This window comes from Xyrauchen texanus, chromosome 16 (assembly GCF_025860055.1).
Source record: "Xyrauchen texanus isolate HMW12.3.18 chromosome 16, RBS_HiC_50CHRs, whole genome shotgun sequence".
NCBI lineage: Eukaryota > Metazoa > Chordata > Actinopteri > Cypriniformes > Catostomidae > Xyrauchen > Xyrauchen texanus.
Window position 1 is genome coordinate 43,973,967 of NC_068291.1, and position 17,850 is coordinate 43,991,816.

At 40.5% G+C, this 17,850-nt stretch overlaps 1 protein-coding gene across 1 annotated transcript in view; it reads left to right on the forward strand.

Moving 5' to 3' along the window:
- LOC127656794 (pleckstrin homology domain-containing family G member 3) overlaps window positions 1-17,850 on the forward strand; it is a 64,220-nt gene that overhangs the window by 12,746 nt on the left and 33,624 nt on the right. Inside the window, exon 3 of the mRNA XM_052145253.1 lies at window positions 17,775-17,850. This exon is cut by the window's right edge and continues 370 nt beyond it. Coding sequence (XP_052001213.1) covers window positions 17,775-17,850 — 76 coding nt within the window. The remainder of the gene's footprint in view (window positions 1-17,774) is intronic.

Genomic DNA, 17,850 nt, shown 5'->3' on the forward strand with positions numbered 1-17,850 from the left:
TTTATTGGGATTTTGATTGAAAGTAAACTACATCTAGGATTTTATTCATTTTGCACTCTGGCCTCTGTGTCTGTGCTGACTATGAACATTTTGTAACATTTTATAAATCTATTTTAAAAGCTATCGGCCATTACCATCACCTCCGTTATCGGCAAAATCCACTATTGGTCGACCTCATTGCTTTGAAACCAGCAAACTTTGACTTCTGAGACATCTGTATGATATCCATTAAATGCTGCATGATTGATTGAATTAAGATTGAAATTGCAATATGGCCTTGTGCAATTTACTAAACCTTAAAAGGCTGCGTTTCTGCATTCAGTGATTCAGTCAGCACTGTGTAAACAAGCGGCGCCCTCTAGCGGTCTGGACGGTATTATCCATTAAATCACTATAATACAGAATTTAAAAGGGGGTTTTGTTCCTTTTGTATAAACTTTATTTGTCCATGCTGTGGTTGACATTTCCAATGTTCAGTCATATACTGTTCTGTTGTTTTGAACTGCAAAAACAGAAGTGCAAAAATTTTTTAGAAATAAAGTGGCTTTTTTTCACATTAGTCATCATGTTTTCATATGGTTCTTTTTTATTTTTTAACAAATACATCGATGCATCTTTCATTGCGGCCTGATGCAACAGATCCAATCTGTGGAACATAAATGGAAATTATGTCTAGTTAGTTTATTTTTCTAACTCTTCTGCCTCCAAAGTAAAACAATTATCTGATGACAAAATAAGGTATCCTATCGGCCAAAAGTGTCCATGTTGGTGTGTCCCTAGTTCCAAATTACGCTGACTATCACCCCTGAAGTCATGAGTTTGAATCCAGGGTGTGCTGAGTGATTCCAGCCTGGTCTCCTAAGCAACCAAATTGTCCCGGTTGCTAGGGAGGGTAGAGTCACTAGGGTTACCTCCCCGTGATCGTGATTAGTGGTTCTCGCTCTCGGTGGGGCGTGTGGTGAGTGACTCCAGTCAGGTCTCCTAAGCAACGAAATTGTCCCGGTTGCTAGGGAGGGTAGAGTCACATGGGGTAACCTCCCCGTGGTGGTGATTAGCGGTTCTCGCTCTCAATGGGGCGTGTGGTGAGTTGTGTGTGGACCACGGAGAGTAGCATGGGCCTCCACATGCTGTGAGTCATATTTATGTACCATGGTTTGTACAACACTCTCTGTGGTGCTGCAAAGAACATCACAGAAGTGCAAAACCATTGATAAACCATGTTACTTTTTTGAAAGGGATGTTAGAAGCAGGATTGGCTGTTTGGAAAGATATAAGCAACCTTTTCTCCAAGATTGCAGCTATTTCGGAAACACAAACATGCACAAATAGCACCGGCGTCTGCTCTTACATTAGGTCTTCACACCAGTGTGTCAGCCATGTCAAGGGTGTTTCTGTGGACTTTTGGTCCTTTGGTAAACTTCACAAAAGGCTCACACCATTAAACTCACAGCACACAGATGGTCCGTGTCAAGAGGATATTGGGGTTTGAATGGGGCTCAGCGGAGGGGCTGTAAGGCCGTTTGTGTGGGGACGTTATGGTTAATTGGCTTTATTGCCTCCCACTGTTTCTATACAGAACTTTCCACCCACTTAAGACTAACGAATAATCTGCGCGTTAATGCTCTCGTGAAACGTCACGATTACTTGTGAGCAAGAGAGCTACAGTGGTTGATTTACATTTTCATTTTTGTGTAAACTTTTCTTAAATGGAGTTATATTCATCTGAGCTTATTTTAAATAAACATAAGGAAAAATAAGGACTTGTGTTTTAACATGTTGTGTAGCAAGCTCTCATGAAAATTGTTACTGGCAAAGTTTTTGTGAAAATAAAAAAATAAAACATCGCAGCAGTTCCACCGAGTGTCCACTGTGTGGCACTAAAAGCGAGTAATAATTTTTTATTTAAACAGATTGCGTTTTAAATACCCTAAACAAGCAAATATGAGTTGAAAAACACAAACACGTAATTTTGTGGTGCATCTATGACACTTTCAGCTCACGTGATGACTCTCAGTTGAGCTACCGCACAATTTGATCACACTCGAACGAGTTTATAAATGTAGTTAAACGTTAAAATGAGTCATGCGCTATAGTAAAAGTGTTTAGATGTCACAAGATAGCATTGTGTGAGGAACAGGGCCGATAATACCATTTACTCTTGATTTGTGTAAAAAAGAGAATAAATATCATTGTTTTTGTAGCGCCTTAAGTGCAACAAGCCACGTCAAAATCATCTTGCAAAAATGTACGGATGGTAACATGATGCTATGAGACCAGATTGACAACATTTATTGTATTTTAGTTGCTCGTTATTGGACGTTTTGTCGCCTCGGTGACATAGAAGCTTTCGCAATTGCTTCTTTCATAAGCTGTCGCCTTCTCTCCGTCATGTGTAGCTACTGTGTGGTTTGTTATCGGTGTTGTGCGTGTGGTTATCTGCAGATCTCACACTAGAGACAAAGCCTGTAATCATACGGTTGGACGCAGAGAAATGCACAGGTAGACTAAACGCTCTTTGGGGCTCGGGTGAAAAATTAAAAAATTAAAAATTAGCTTCTGTTTTTCTTGCTTTCGTCTTGCACTTGGTGGCTAAAAATAGTATTAAAGGCTGTTGAGTTTGATGGAGGTGACATGTTAATGGTTTGAGAACAGCGAGCGAGTATTTAAAGACAGACATTGATTCAGCTGTGCTATGTAGCATGCTCCGAAACATGTGGTGAACAAATGGAAGACCTTTTTATCCTAGTAAGTCCTAGTATTGGTTACTTTCACTTTTGAAAAGTTGGCAGTGTAATTTGGCGCCTTTCTCCATTTTACTGAGTGTGATTTTTTTCAAAAGCTCCAGACAAACATTGTTTTTGCTTCCTGTGTCCAGCTGTGTGTCTTTCAGTGTCCTCTGAAGAGCTTGAGTGTTTCCTAAAGGCTTCGGTCCAAACCCGTCAGCTCACTCGTGTTGTGTCCTGTGTGTTGGCACAGAGGGAGGGCAGATTTACTGATGTTTGTGAGTAGTTGGCACAAGTACAGTGAAATCTGAATTTTTTCAGTCATACTGTGCAACCTCCCATTAAACACTATCCAGCCTCTTATAACATGTCCACTGGCCGTTCACTGACCATCTGATGCGTGTTGAACACCAAAATGGCCAGATCATTTATAATGAACGTGTATGGTTATGTTATCGTGGACACATCAAGCAAAAGGTGGTTCCACAAAGTATTAGCTCTAAAACCAAATAGGGTATTTAATTAATTTAATGCATCGAGGCATGGACTCTACAAGACCTCTGGAGGTGTCCTGTGGTATCTGGCACCAAGACGTTAGCAGCAGATACTTCAAGTCCTGTAAGTTGCGAGGTGGAGCCACTGTGGATTGGACTTGTTGGTCCAGCACATCCCATGTATGCTCAATTTGATTGAGATCTGGGGATTTTGGAGGTCAGGGCAACACCTTGAACTCTTCATCATGTTCCTCAAACCATTCCCGAACAATGTGTGCAGTGTGGCAGGGCTCATTATCCTGCTGAAAGAGGCCACTGCCATCAGGGAAATACCATTGCCATGATGGGGTGTACCTGGTCTGCGACTACGTTTAGGTAGACGTCTACATGAATGGCTGGACCCAGGGTTTCCCAGAGCATCACACTCCCTCCAACGGCTTGTCATCTTCCCACAGTGCATCCTGGTGCGATCACTTCCCCAGGTAAATTGCGCACATGTACACGGCCGTCCACGTGATGTAAAAGAAACCGGGAATCATCGGACCAGGCGACCCTCTTCCACCATTCCAAGGTCCAGTTCCGATGACTGCGTGCCCATTGTTCCCCGAACGTTCTGGGAACGCTAGGGTTTGGTTCCCCGAACGCTCTGGGAACGCTAGGGTTTTGTTCCCCGAACGTTCTTGGAACGTTAGGGTTTGGCTCCCCAAAAATACTGGGAACGCTAGGGTTTGGTTCCCCGAACGTTCGGGTTTGGTTCCCCGAACGTTCTGGGAACGCTAGGGTTTGGTAATCCGAATGTTCTGGGAATGTTAGGGTTTGGAACGTTAGTGTTTGGTTCCCCGAACGTTCTGGGAACGCTAGGGTTTGGTTCCCCGAAAGTTCTGGGAAAGTTGTAAGCACTTCCGACAGTGGAGAGGGGTCATCATGGGCACTCTGACCGGTCTGCGGCTGCACAGCCTCATACGCAGCAGGGTGTGATCCCGTAACTATAATTACAATTTTCTGTTTGGAGCAGATGGGATAGCCTTAGTTGCCCCCGCTCATCGTTCAGATTTACGCTCCGTCCGGCTGTGTTTGAACGCAAGAACGCATCCTCATCTTGTGCTAGTGACAAGGAAGTCTGAGTGTGATTTGTTGTCTGTACAGCTGGTGTTTTACTTACTGCCCCCTGGCGAAAACATGTGGTACTACAAGCTCAAATTGCTCCCATGGAGGGAATATTCCTCATTATGTTCCGGGGATATGATTAATTGCGTTAATTTTGTTGTCACATGCTATGGTATGTTATTGTGTGTGCAATGAATCGCATTGAGACATCGTGTTACATCAAAAGCCCTAATTTAAAGCGATATTACTCTTTTGATTTCTTTTCAGTATTCTTTATATAATGTTTATTGTATTAATGGTTATATTCACAATGACGTTCTTTGTGTTCTTTGTCAAATTAAGTTGAAACAACTGTGTTTATAAAAGCAAATTAAGCTTGTCATTAAGAACAGCGATTAAAGTTTATCTTTAATACCGTGATGATATCGAATGCCGCGATAACTTTGATAGAGGCGCATGTCTACTACAATGACCGTATTTGACCTGTAAGAGAAAGCCAACCATAGAAGACGACCATTTACACCAGTTCCCAATATACCGCCCCCTTGTGGCAACGCTGCGAATGCAACAACGTACTTGCGTTGTGTTTTCAACTGTGGTCCGACACATTTCAGGACTGCACACAAAATCGAACTTGTGTTGCTCGAAGTGTTTGCGTGCATTTGCGAGTGTTTCGGGTCTTGTTCCCAGAAGCAAAGATCATTTTTGTTGCTGAGGACACTATGATTGTAAACGTGAAAGTGCAATCCAGTGTATCTGTTTGTGCTGTGAAAGGAATCGGCGAGTCTTGCATAAGACCCTCGTTGAGCGACGTTGCGCTGCCTTGATCATTTCCACGTTCACATCTCTGAAATGCCAATGAACAAGTACAGAAACCTTTCCGTCACGAGTCATGCGAGTGGACAGAATTGTTGTTTGCTTGCCCGTACTCGCCCGAGGGGAACTGAAGTCTGCTTTTAGACTGGTGGAGTTTGACACCTCGTTTTACAGCTTTATGCATTTACTTATGTACACATTATTCTTTTAGTGCAACCTCACCTTGTTAATGTATGTAACATTTTTGATTGATGCTTTGTTACTATGGTTATGATGGTTTAGGAGTCCGCTGCCTTTGAAGCTCCTTTAAGTGTCAATATGTTGACTTTTATTGATTTGAGCGCTGTTGGTCATTTGCATTGTTCGGACTGTTATCAGTGAATCTGTCTCTAGTTTTAAGATGTCACTGGCAGCTGCTTTGACTGTGTGGAAGGTAAATTATGTGGTCAAGGGAAGAGCGGCTTTTTGTCCAGGTTAAATTTGCATCAGGTGATAATAGAGTGATATCTGTTTGAAACATCCTGGAAGGAAACATCATGTGTGGGCCCGAAAAATCATGTTCCTGTTTATTTTATCAATGATTTTCAACTGGTTTTGCCTTGGGGCACAGACAGGGCTGGACTGGCAATCTGGCATACTGGGCACTTTCCCGGTGGGCCGACGCACTTTGGGCACCAATCATGGGCGGACTGGCCATTGGGATAACCGAGTGGGCCGGTGGTGCGTCCACAAAACGTGCCGAATGGGCCGTGATAAGCACAAATGTGCTGCCGCTTTATGCAGAATGGACCGCAAAATGGTGCGTGGTTATGCAGAAAAGGACAGATTTTCTAAGGGTGCGTTCACACTTGGCAGGTTTGGTTCGATTAAAACGAACTCTGATGCGATTGCTCTGTTAGCGCGGTTCATTTAAACAAGTGTGAACGCTGTCAGCCGAACCTTGGTGCGCACCAAACAAGTGGGCCGAGACTGAATAGTGGGACTCAGTCCGCTTCCAAACTAACTCTGGTGCGGTTCGATTGATATATGAACGCAACATGGACCAAAGATGTCTAAACGGACCCAAAAACAGGAAGAAATTTGCCTAATACTGACCTCAAGCATACCTGGTTCTTCTCATCATTGGAGCGATGTTGCCCATTACAGTTCGGGACAGGCGTCGGAACCGCCGTCAGACGTCCTAGCAGCATATCTTAATTTGAGTGTACAACGGAGGAATTCCTGGTGCTGTTTTGACTCTTTTACACGTTTTATTAACTCTTCGTTTGTTCTCAGCTGGTAAAAATACCACCATATATACATCTATACATGTCCGTAAACTATCTCTCTCTCCCGCACGATCCTCTGCGGTCGACCTTTATCCCCCTCGGAGGCTTGATTAGCCTAATACGGGACCGGGTGTGTAGGATCACGACCCGGCCCCGCCCTCCGCCCTGCCACAATGTATCATTTTCTTTTTTGGTCCGGACCAAGAGAACCCAACGCCAAGTGTGAACGCACCCTAACAGAACAATCACACCAGAGTTCGTTTTAATCGAACCAAACCAAGTGTGAACACCCCCTTAAAGAGGCATTAAAAAATCATGGTACGAAGAAGTGCGTTTAACTGCACGAGTCTGAACCCCGTGACCCAACCTGACCGCTACTGTCAAGATTGCAAACGTATTGATGATACAATTGCAACCCAATGCAAACCTGAAGTTATGCATGGAAAGACTGTCCCGAAACCTGACATGCTTAAGTGAAACTTGACTTTTACGAGATTTACAATGAAGGGTGTTCGACTCCTTTAAAACAAGTCAAGACTGAACAAATCATTTTCATGACATGTATAAGCTTCCTTTTGCTCTCAGATGATCAAAGCAGTCGCTCCCAAGACGTTTGAAGCCTGCAAGAACGGCCTATTTGTGCTGTTTTGCTCAAGTCAACGTCTGGTTTCAGAGGTGAACTCTGGGTCGTCATACTATTTGCATGTTCTGCATCTAATGCCTGATTAGATGTAGTAGTACTCTGACTCATGTTTACGCTAGTTTGCATGTTTTCAGTCTCTCTTACAGTCTCAGGTTGAAGAAATGTTCCTTAATCCAGACCGTAATCACGCTAAGCTGACCAAATCTGTACATCAAGCTAATACGCACAATGATATATTCATCGTATGGGTTTGTTTGGTTATCTGTAGATGTTTTGAGCTTGTAACTGTTTCCACGGGACAATCCAGATGCTACAGTCGCCTTGACGCGAGTTAATCTTCATTCGAATCGTAGGAATCGGACGTAAAGTTGCCTGTTCTGGACTGATTTCGTGTTCAAGCATAGTTCTGTACTGATAAGGGATTGTGTTGAAATGAAGCATTTTTAGGTCTCTCGATGCACGATTGTGCTTGTTGGGAAAGTTGTGGGTTAGACCGCCATAGTTAAGCTCAAGAATTATTATTTTCAGCCGTTCGTTCCTTGGACCGGCTGTTTTCTGCCCGTTTGAACACGTACAAGTGCATCATCAGTACGTCATCACAGCTGTTTTATGCATTTCCATATGAAGGAAAAATGTTTTTTAGAGGGTATTTCGGTAAACTGTCAGTGAAGAATGTAAATTGCTTGTGTGGCAGGTGTGTTTAGGTTTCCACTGATAATAGACCGCAGGAATGTGGCCGTCTGTGTGTTTGGAGGTCAGTGTTTAATCATTAGCTGTTTTGCTCCGATCAGTTGTTGATTTAATGTAGTTTCTGTGTTCTGGGATTTTCATTCGTTCTCAGAGTGATGTGTTTGTTGTCTGGATCTTATGAAGGGCTGCCATGGAAGATGAGCCTTGAAAAGATGCACCACGTGAACTTTAGTTTCTGCCAAAATAGAATCATATAAAATCCTAAAGGAATTTTAATGGTATTTCTATCATAACTTTGGAATCAGACCTAAAAGGATAGAAAAAAAAAAATTACAAATTACATCTAAGGTACTCCCGTATACACCCTAACCCAGCTAACAATGATTCATTCTGGGAATGTTAGGGTTTGGTTCTCCGAACGTTCTGGGAATGTTAGTGTTTGGTTTTCCGAATGTTCTGGGAACGTTAGTGTTTGGTTCCCCGAACGTTCTGGGAACGCTAGTGTTTGGTTCCCCGAACGTTCTGGGAACGCTAGTGTTTGGTTCCCCGAACGTTCTGGGAACGCTAGTGTTTGGTTCCCCGAACGTTCTGGGAACGCTAGTGTTTGGTTCCCCGAATGTTCTGGGAACGCTAGTGTTTGGTTCCCCGAAAGTTCTGGGAACGCTAGGGTTTGGTTCCCCGAGTGTTCTGGGAATGTTAGTGTTTGGTTCCCCGAACGTTAGGGTTTGGAACGTTAGTGTTTGGTTCCCCGTACGTTCTGGGAACGTTAGGGTTTGTAACGTTAGTGTTTGGTTCCCCGAACGTTCTGGGAACGTTAGTGTTTGGTTCCCCGAACGTTCTGGGAACGCTAGTGTTTGGTTCCCCGAACGTTCTGGGAACGCTAGGGTTTGGTTCCCCGAACGTTCTTGGGACGCTAGGGTTTGGTTCCCCGAACGTTCTTGGAACGCTAGGGTTTGGTTCCCCGAATGTTCTGGGAACCTACACTTTTAAGGTTTGTTTTTGGTTAGCCAGAAACGTTTTATTTTCAGAAATAGAAGGTTTTTTTTTTTTTAGGTTTGCAGAACGTTCGCTTAACGCTCCCTTAAAGTTATGTTAACGTTCTTTTAACCTCAATTTTCCTTTATTTTATATATTGATACATTCATGCATCATTATTCATAAATAAAACAATCGGTCTATATAAATAATCAGCGCACAAAGTTTTTGTTGATCCATTGTTTAATTGTTTACATAAAATATACCTAAAAATAACCATTAGACAACGTTTTTTATAGGTTCTCTTTAGGTTGTTACAAAAAACCTCCCTGCAACTTTCTGCGAAGGTTAGTTATTAAACAAAAACAACCTACAGAGAGTGTTCAAAGAACGTTGATATTTGGTTCCCAAATAATATAACCAAACGGGAACTATATGCTAACGCACAGTAATTTCGCTACGTTTACGCCTCCCATCCGAAACAGAACGCCGTTTTCCTCCATTACCGCATACATTGGAAAAGGATGACGTTAGGAAACTGAAAATGGAGTTTTGAAATAAAAGGAGGATTATTCTGGGAACTAAATTTGGAGTTGAGTTTACTTAAAATTAAATAAAAATCAAAAAAGCCCCTAGGAAACAATTTTCATGCAGAAATTGCTAGTAGCCTAAACGCAATTCGTGGTGGCTTTAATTCGAAATTCTCAAATAAAGTTTACATTGCCATGCTGTTTCAAGTACATTTTACTCAAGCCAATGCAACACTGAATTAACCCTTTCAATGCATGTTATAACACACTTAGTCATGCATCCACGGGGAAGTTTAATGCATGCTGTGAAGTCTGATAGACAACATCACGCTGCATTACTGGCATTAGAAACCAGATGCGGAGCTGCGCACGCAGACCTCAAAGCTGGTGCACGAAACACGATGACGGGAACAATCAACAGAATTAACAGGGTTGGTGGTTTGAATCCCGGCCCACATGACTCCACATGCCGAAGTGTCCTTGGGCAAGACACTGAACGCCAAGTTGCTCCCAATGGCAGGCTAGCACCTTGCATGACAGCTCTGCCGTCATTGGTGTGTGTGTGTGTGTGTGTGTGTGTGTGTGTGTGTGTGTGTGTGTGTGTGTGTGTGTGTGTGTGTGTGTGTGTGTGTGTGTGTGTGTGTGTGTGTGTGTGTGTGTGTGTGTGACTGTGAATGTGTGAATGAGTCAGTGTAAAGCACTTTGGTAACCTCTAATTTTAAGCGCTATATAAGTGCAGACCATTTTATCATTGCTGAAGTTACAAAAGTATAAATAACTGGTAAAGTTTACAAGGGTACTTGGTGGCATTGGGCATTAAAGGTCAAACAGAGACTGGCAGCATTTCAGCCCTCGTTATATAAGATATTAAACCCATTCTGCTGCGTGTCCTGGCAGCATTTAACAAAACACAGATTTTTAGAAATGCGCTCACACGGGGGTCTGGGTAGCTCAGTTTTAAAAGACACTGACTGTCACACCTGGAGTCACGAGGTTGAATCCAGGGCATGCTGAGTGACACCAGCCTGGTCTCCTTAGCAACCAAATTGGCCCGGTTACTAGGGAGGGTAGAGTCACATGGGGTAACCTCCTCGTGGTCACTATAATGTGGTTCTCGCTCTCGGTGGGGCGTGTGGTGAGTCGTGCGTGGATGCTGTGGAGAATGGCGTGAAGCCTCCACACGCGCTACATCTCCATGGTAACGCACTCAACAAGCCACAAAAACATTCGTCCTCCACCACTCCGCGGATTGAGGCGAGTCACTACGCCATTACAAGGACTTGGTGCATTGGGTTCTCTGCTGACTTTCAGGTTTATTGAATTGACATTTCTAACAAAGATCCTTTAGATCGTTCAGATCTCAGTTTCATGAAGTATCTGTTCTGTGTTACAATGTATCCATTGACACAAGCGCTGATGAAGTCATTTATCTTCACAATGCTTTTATCTATTGTGTCCTTTGAAAATATTTTTACGGCAAAAGATGTATCAATGCAAACATTCAACAATGCTGTACGTAATATTTTCCAAAAATGTTTTGTAAAATACAAGTAAAATAGATACTGTAATTGTAACACTTTACAATAAGGTTGTATTGGTTAACATGAACTAACAATAAATAGCACTTTTCCAGCACTCATTAATCTATTATATTTTTAATATATTAATATATATTTTTGAGATGACAAATATTAGATTTTTAACATTCATTAATACATAATGAACTAACATCAACCACCAATGAACAATAGTTTTTTTATTAACAAACATTAAAAAAGATAAATAAATGTGGTAAATAATAATTGTATAATCATTATTTTTTATCATTATTATTTATTTATATATATTATACTTATGATATATATAATTGTTAGTTTATAATGTTTAATGCATAAATTAATGTTAACAAATGGAACCTTATTTATCCAAAAAAATAATTATACAAAATTGATAATAAAATGTAATAAACTTTGTTAATGCTTGTTAATAAAAATACTATTGTACAATAATTATATATATAACTGTTAATTTATAATGTTTAATGCATAAATGTTAACAAATGGAACCTTATTTAACCTAAAAATGTATATATAAATAAATAATAAATAAATAAATAATTAATAAATAAATAAATAAATAAATATATATAATAAAAAATAATAATAATAATAAAAATATATATATAAATTATTCAAAATTATTTACAGCATTTAATAATATTTTGTTAATGTTTGTATAATTAAAAAATACTATTGTACAATAATTATTATATAAATATATATAATTTTTAGATTATGATACTTAATACATAAGTCATAAATTATTTATAAATGATAAATTGTTAACAAATGGAATCTTATTTTAAATTGTATAATGAATTTCAACTAATGCAAGGACATTATAATAAACCGCTAAACAATTACACCAATATTGTTGTCATCAATGTTCATTCCTTACAAGTAATTGTCAAATAATGGTGGATAATCAGCAGGATTCTTTAAAAAACACACCACAGATTTGTCCTTTATTGTTTGCATTTCCATTGTAACACTGACCCTCGCTTAGGCAAACCCTCTTTTGATCAGATCTATTAGTAACACTTTCCGACACTCACAGATATCTTCATGTGTTTGCTTGTCTGTGGGTAGTCATGGGGAGTGTCTGTAAGAAATGCTCGGATGGCTCACACGATTACCAAACACAGGAAGGAAATGAGAATTTATACCAGAACACCAGAAGATTTCAAAACTGTCAATACTTGCGAAAGTTACACTTGTGTAGAAATATTTCTGCAAGTACAGACAGATGCTATAACTCGCGAATATATCAATCATCTACCGTGTGTAACTCATGTCTGGACTGCGTTTTGTTATTTAGATGTTACTGTTAGCCTATATATTTGGTAAACGCAATGCAAAGTTGACTGGTTTATTCAATCCAATTATTCATAAATAATATTGTGTTTTTAATTTTATGATAAACGATTAAAAAAAAAACATTTTTTGTTGTTGTCCTAACTTTGTAAGCGTGTAATTCTGGTTCTGTTCATGCTATCTCACTTTGAGAAGTCTCATTTTACTCCACTAGGTGGCAGCAAACTCTAGAAAAAGTTTTTTCTCTCTGTCACATTTCATCACAATATACAGATGTGAACTGTAGGTGGCGCTCTAACACATTATACCCCTCACAGATGTGAACTGTAGGGGGTGCTCTAACACATTTTACCCCTCACAGATGTGAACTGTAGGTGGCGCTCTAATGCATTATACCCCTCACAGATGAGAACTGTAGGTGGTGCTCTAACGCATTTTAGCCCTCACAGATGTGAACTGTAGGTGGCGCTCTAACACATTATACCCCTCACAGATGTGACTGTAGGGGGCGCTCTAACACATTATACCCCTCACAGATGTGAACTGTAGGGGGCGCTCTAACACATTATACCCCTCACAGATGTGAACTGTAGGGGCGCTCTAACACATTTTACCCCTCACAGATGTGAACTGTAGGTGACGCTCTAACACATTTTACCCCTCACAGATGTGAACTGTAGGTGGCGCTCTAACACATTTTACCCCTCACAGATGTGAACTGTAGGTGGCGCTCTAACACATTATACCCCTCACAGATGTGAACTGTAGGGGGCGCTCTAACGCATTTTAGCCCTCACAGATGTGAACTGTAGGGGGCGCTCTAACACATTTTACCCCTCACAGATGTGAACTGTAGGGAGCTCTAACACATTTTACCCCTCACAGATGTGAACTGTAGGTGGCGCTCTAACACATTATACCCCTCACAGATGTGAACTGTAGGGGGCGCTCTAACGCATTTTAGCCCTCACAGATGTGAACTGTAGGTGACGCTCTAACACATTATACCCCTCACAGATGTGAACTGTAGGGGACGCTCTAACGCATTTTAGCCCTCACAGATGTGAACTGTAGGTGACGCTCTAACACATTATACCCCTCACAGATGTGAACTGTAGGGGGCGCTCTAACGCATTTTAGCCCTCACAGATGTGAACTGTAGGTGGCGCTCTAACACATTATACCCCTCACAGATGTGAACTGTAGGGGGCGCTCTAACACATTTTACCCCTCACAGATGTGAACTGTAGGGGGCTCTAACACATTTTACCCCTCACAGATGTGAACTGTAGGGGGCGCTCTAACACATTTTACCCCTCACAGATGTGAACTGTAGGTGGCGCTCTAACACATTATACCCCTCACAGATGTGAACTGTAGGGGGCGCTCTAACGCATTTTAGCCCTCACAGATGTGAACTGTAGGTGGCGCTCTAACGCATTTTACCCCTCACAGATGTGCTCGTCCATAGACATTCAGTCTAATGTTCAGTTCAAGCAACACCCTCATTATTTCATTGAATATCCTCGGCCTCTGAGTGGACTACAAGCTCAATCTAGGGGTCATTAGAAAGCTGAGATCCTCCCCTTTCCGATGATAAATAACACTTATAATTAATAGTCGAAGATTTATTTTTCTGATGATTTGTTTAGCCTACTTTTCCTGCTGGATGGCATATTTTGTTCTGGACATCTAAGATACAACATTGGATTATTCAGCCAAACAAGCTCAAAGTAAACAATGGTAAAAAGTAGCTTTTACCTAAGGAAGTTCTCCAAAAAATTTGCCATTGTTTACTTGTTCAGATATTACGTTTTTAGCTATTTGGGGCTTAAAGCCGCAGTTATCGGAGCTGTTTGTATTTGAAGACTTACAGAAATTATATTCCACTAAGTCTTTTGAATATCTTTTGAACTGTTGTTTTAGGGCAACGCAATTAACTATACAGTAACGTTCCTGAGAATGAGAGCTTTCATTTGATATGACTTCTCCATTTATGTGCTATGTAAAGGACTTTTATTTTCATGTACATATTTCTACCACATTACCTCTAGAGGGCGCTAATTTTCAACGCTAAAGTTTTGTGGCCTCATTTTGTTGTTTTAAGTAACATAAATGCAGACATGATGTTATCTCTGAAAAGTTCAGATTCTAAGCTTTCAAATGATACCTCATAAACCTGATTTATGTATATGGAGACGTTAACGTTTTTAGCGTACATTTTTGTTGCGGTATAGCTAGTTTAATGGCTCTATCGACAGCATTTGTGGCGTAATGGTTGACAAGTATAGCCATAAACACTAAAACGAATGTCAAACTGAATTTAAAACCAATTTAAACAACTTTACATCTTAAGTTTTAACAGAAGAATAAATGTAAGTGCTTTTATAAAATTATAAGCGTCAAATTTCTGCGATAAATGTGCATTTATCGCAGTTATGCAAAATGCCGCCACATGGTAACGAATGCATGTTCAGAATGAAAAAAAATTAAAATAATTTTAAATATTCAACCAAAATCAGAAGCATAATGTTTGTTTGTTTGTTTGTTTGTTTTTTATTTGAAAGTGATGCAGATTAGATAAAATATAATTTTTAGTAATTATATATATATATATATTTATTTATTGATCGTTTCCTTCCAATGGACGTGACCGGTTTACAATTACTTTGGACATCTTTGAAATCGAAAAGGCACTTTCAGTGGATGTCAAGTCTCTTTCCAGAAAAATATGTACATCATGATATATATTGTTGTTGAACAATACAATGAGATACGACGGCTTATATCGGCCATTCCTAATTGTTATTTTGTATCCCGTTATTTTAATCCCGATTGTGGATTTTGCCGATACTGATAACTAAGGTAGAGGAAAAGGTGGATAACTGATTAATCTGTCCGTACTATGACAAACGCATACACAGAGACTAGAAGAGTCCAGATGCATCTTATTGTTCAACCAAAATCCCAATAATAACCAGAAAAGAATGAAGATTTGGTGCATTATGTGGGACTTGTAGCTATAAACAAACCTGAAACACACCAAGGACTCTTATTTTGAAATGATGGAGATTTGTCTCCATTACAGTTTTGTTTTAAATATATCGGCAACTATTTTTGCTGATAATGATAGTCCAAAAAGCAACTATCGGCAGCGATTAATCGTTAAAACTGATATTTCGGCCCTGGGTAGCTCAGCGAGTAAAGACGCTCAGTATCACAGCTGGAGTCACGAGTTTGAATCCAGGGTGTGCTGAGCGACTCCAGTCAGGTCTCCTAAGCAACCAAATTGTCCCGGTTGCTAGGGAGGGTAGAGTCACATGGGGTAACCTCCTCGTGGTTTCTATAATGTGGTTCTCACTCTCGGTGGGGCGTGTGGTGAGATGTGCGTGGATGCCGCGGAGAATAGCGTGAAGCCTCCACATGCGCTACGTCTCCACGGTAACGCGCTCAATGAGTCCCATGATAAAATGCGCGGATTGACGGTCTCAGACGCGGAGGCAGCTGAGATTCATCTTCCGCCACCCGGATTGAGGCGAGTCACTACGCCACCACGAGGACTTGGGGCGCATTGGGAATTGGGCGTTCCACATTGGGGAGAAACGGGGAGAAAATACCCCCAAAAACCTCTAGTGAAATATACTGTTGCTTTGATATGATTCATAGCATGACACAACTTGAGGTGTGTTCATAGATGGTATGAGTAAGTTGTCCTGTATCATAGGTGATGATGTTGTAAGATTTCATCCATGAGTAATGGAGCTCTGACAGAATAAGATTTGTTGGTACTGCTCATGTTGAGACTTGCGTATCATTTTTAGAATTAAAACACAGACACACGATTCATTGTGACCTCACAAAACTCCTCCGTGCTGGACGAGTCCAGTGGAAATCGAGCTTGGAACAATTTGGCATCTCGTCAAATGTGCTGTCTTCAAACATGTACATCAGCAGTGACTGCATGAAAGGGCTGGAGTTTCCCAGGCAATTATATTAATATGCTCTTCATTGTTTCTGTCATTTGAAATGTCTAAACACTATTCACTGACGTGCTTTCATGCTTTCACGATTCCCAGGCCTAAAGTTGAGTAATGAGAGACTGAGAGATGCTCAGAAACCAGTTCAAAGTGCACCAAGCTCTTAGTGTTTTACACAGGTTTTAAATGGGTTGTCCTAATTATGTAAACATTTAATTCTGGTTACGTTCAATCTACCTCCTTCGAAAGTGTCACTTTATTCCAGTAGGTTGGCAGAAAGCACTAGAATGTTCTATCTCGATCACAATATACAGATGTGAACTGTAGGGGGCGCTCTAACACATTTTACCCCTCACAGATGTGAACTGTAGGGGGAGCTCTAACACATTTTACCCCTCACAGATGTGCTTGTCCATAGACATTCAGTCTAATGTTCAGTTCAAGCAACACCCTCATTATTTCATTGAATATCTCGGCCTCTGAGTGGACTACAAGCTCAATCTAGGTGTCATTAGAAAGCTGAGATCCTCCCCTTTGCGTAGATATATTAACATCTAAACATCAATAGTCAAAACATATATTTTGCTGATCATTTGTTTTGCACGCTTTTCATTCTGGATGGCATATTTTGTTCTGAACATCTAAGATGTAACATTGGATTATTCAGCCAAACAAGTTCACAGACAAGTAAACAATGGCTCATCTTGTAGAGAAAAACTGATATAAAGTTTTTAGCTATTTTGGGGCTTACAGCAGCAGTTATCAGAGCATAAAAGAGACGTTTGTATTTGATGACTTACAAAAATCAGGTTTCACTTTGATTCTTTTGAAAATCTTTTAAACTGTGTTATAAGGGCAACAACATTAAATATGCAGTCATATTCCTGAGAATGAGAGCTTTCATTTGAGATATGACATGTGCATTTATGTGCAATGTGAAGGACTTTTATTTTCATGTACATATTTCTACCCTTTACCTCTAGAGGGCGCTAATTTTCAACGTGATTGTTTTCAGGCCTTATTTTGCTATCGTAAGTAACATAAATGCAGAAGTGATGGTGATCACTGAATAGTTCAGATTCTAAGCTTTCTAATGATACCTCATAAACCTGATTTATGCATATGAAGACTTTAACGTTTTTAGCGTAGGTTTTTTGGCAATATAGCTGACCCGCCAGCTAACGCTAAAAACGTTAAAGTCTTCATAGAGTTTAATGGCTCTATCGACCGCATTTGTGGCATAATGTTGAACTTCATAACGACATTTTTTTTTTTTTGACTCGACCCTGGACTCGACAAAGAAGCACTTACAATGGAAGTCAATGGGGCAAATTTTTGGAGGGTTTAAAGGCTGAAATTTGACACTTATAATTTTATAAAAGCACTTACAAATTGTAAAATTGGATATAACTTGACAGAAAAAGTTAAGCGATTTTAACATTTTTGTGGAAATCAACATTATGCCAGAGATGCTTTCGAATGAGCTAAGCTTGTATTGAACCCAAGATATTCCTTTTAAACTCAGCTGGGTGTCCAGGACATGCAGTGACTCCAAAACTTGAGCCAAATATCGGCCGATTAATTGGCCTGGCCGATATATCGGTTTATCTCTACTTTAAGTGTTTAATATGACCAATGTCACAATTTAAAACTCGTTCTCTTCTCTGTTTGTTTCCAGCAGAATGTAATCATTTATCGCCGGGTTCGTCTGTGGGCAGTCACGACCCCCATTCGGCAGACTGCAGCTCGATGTC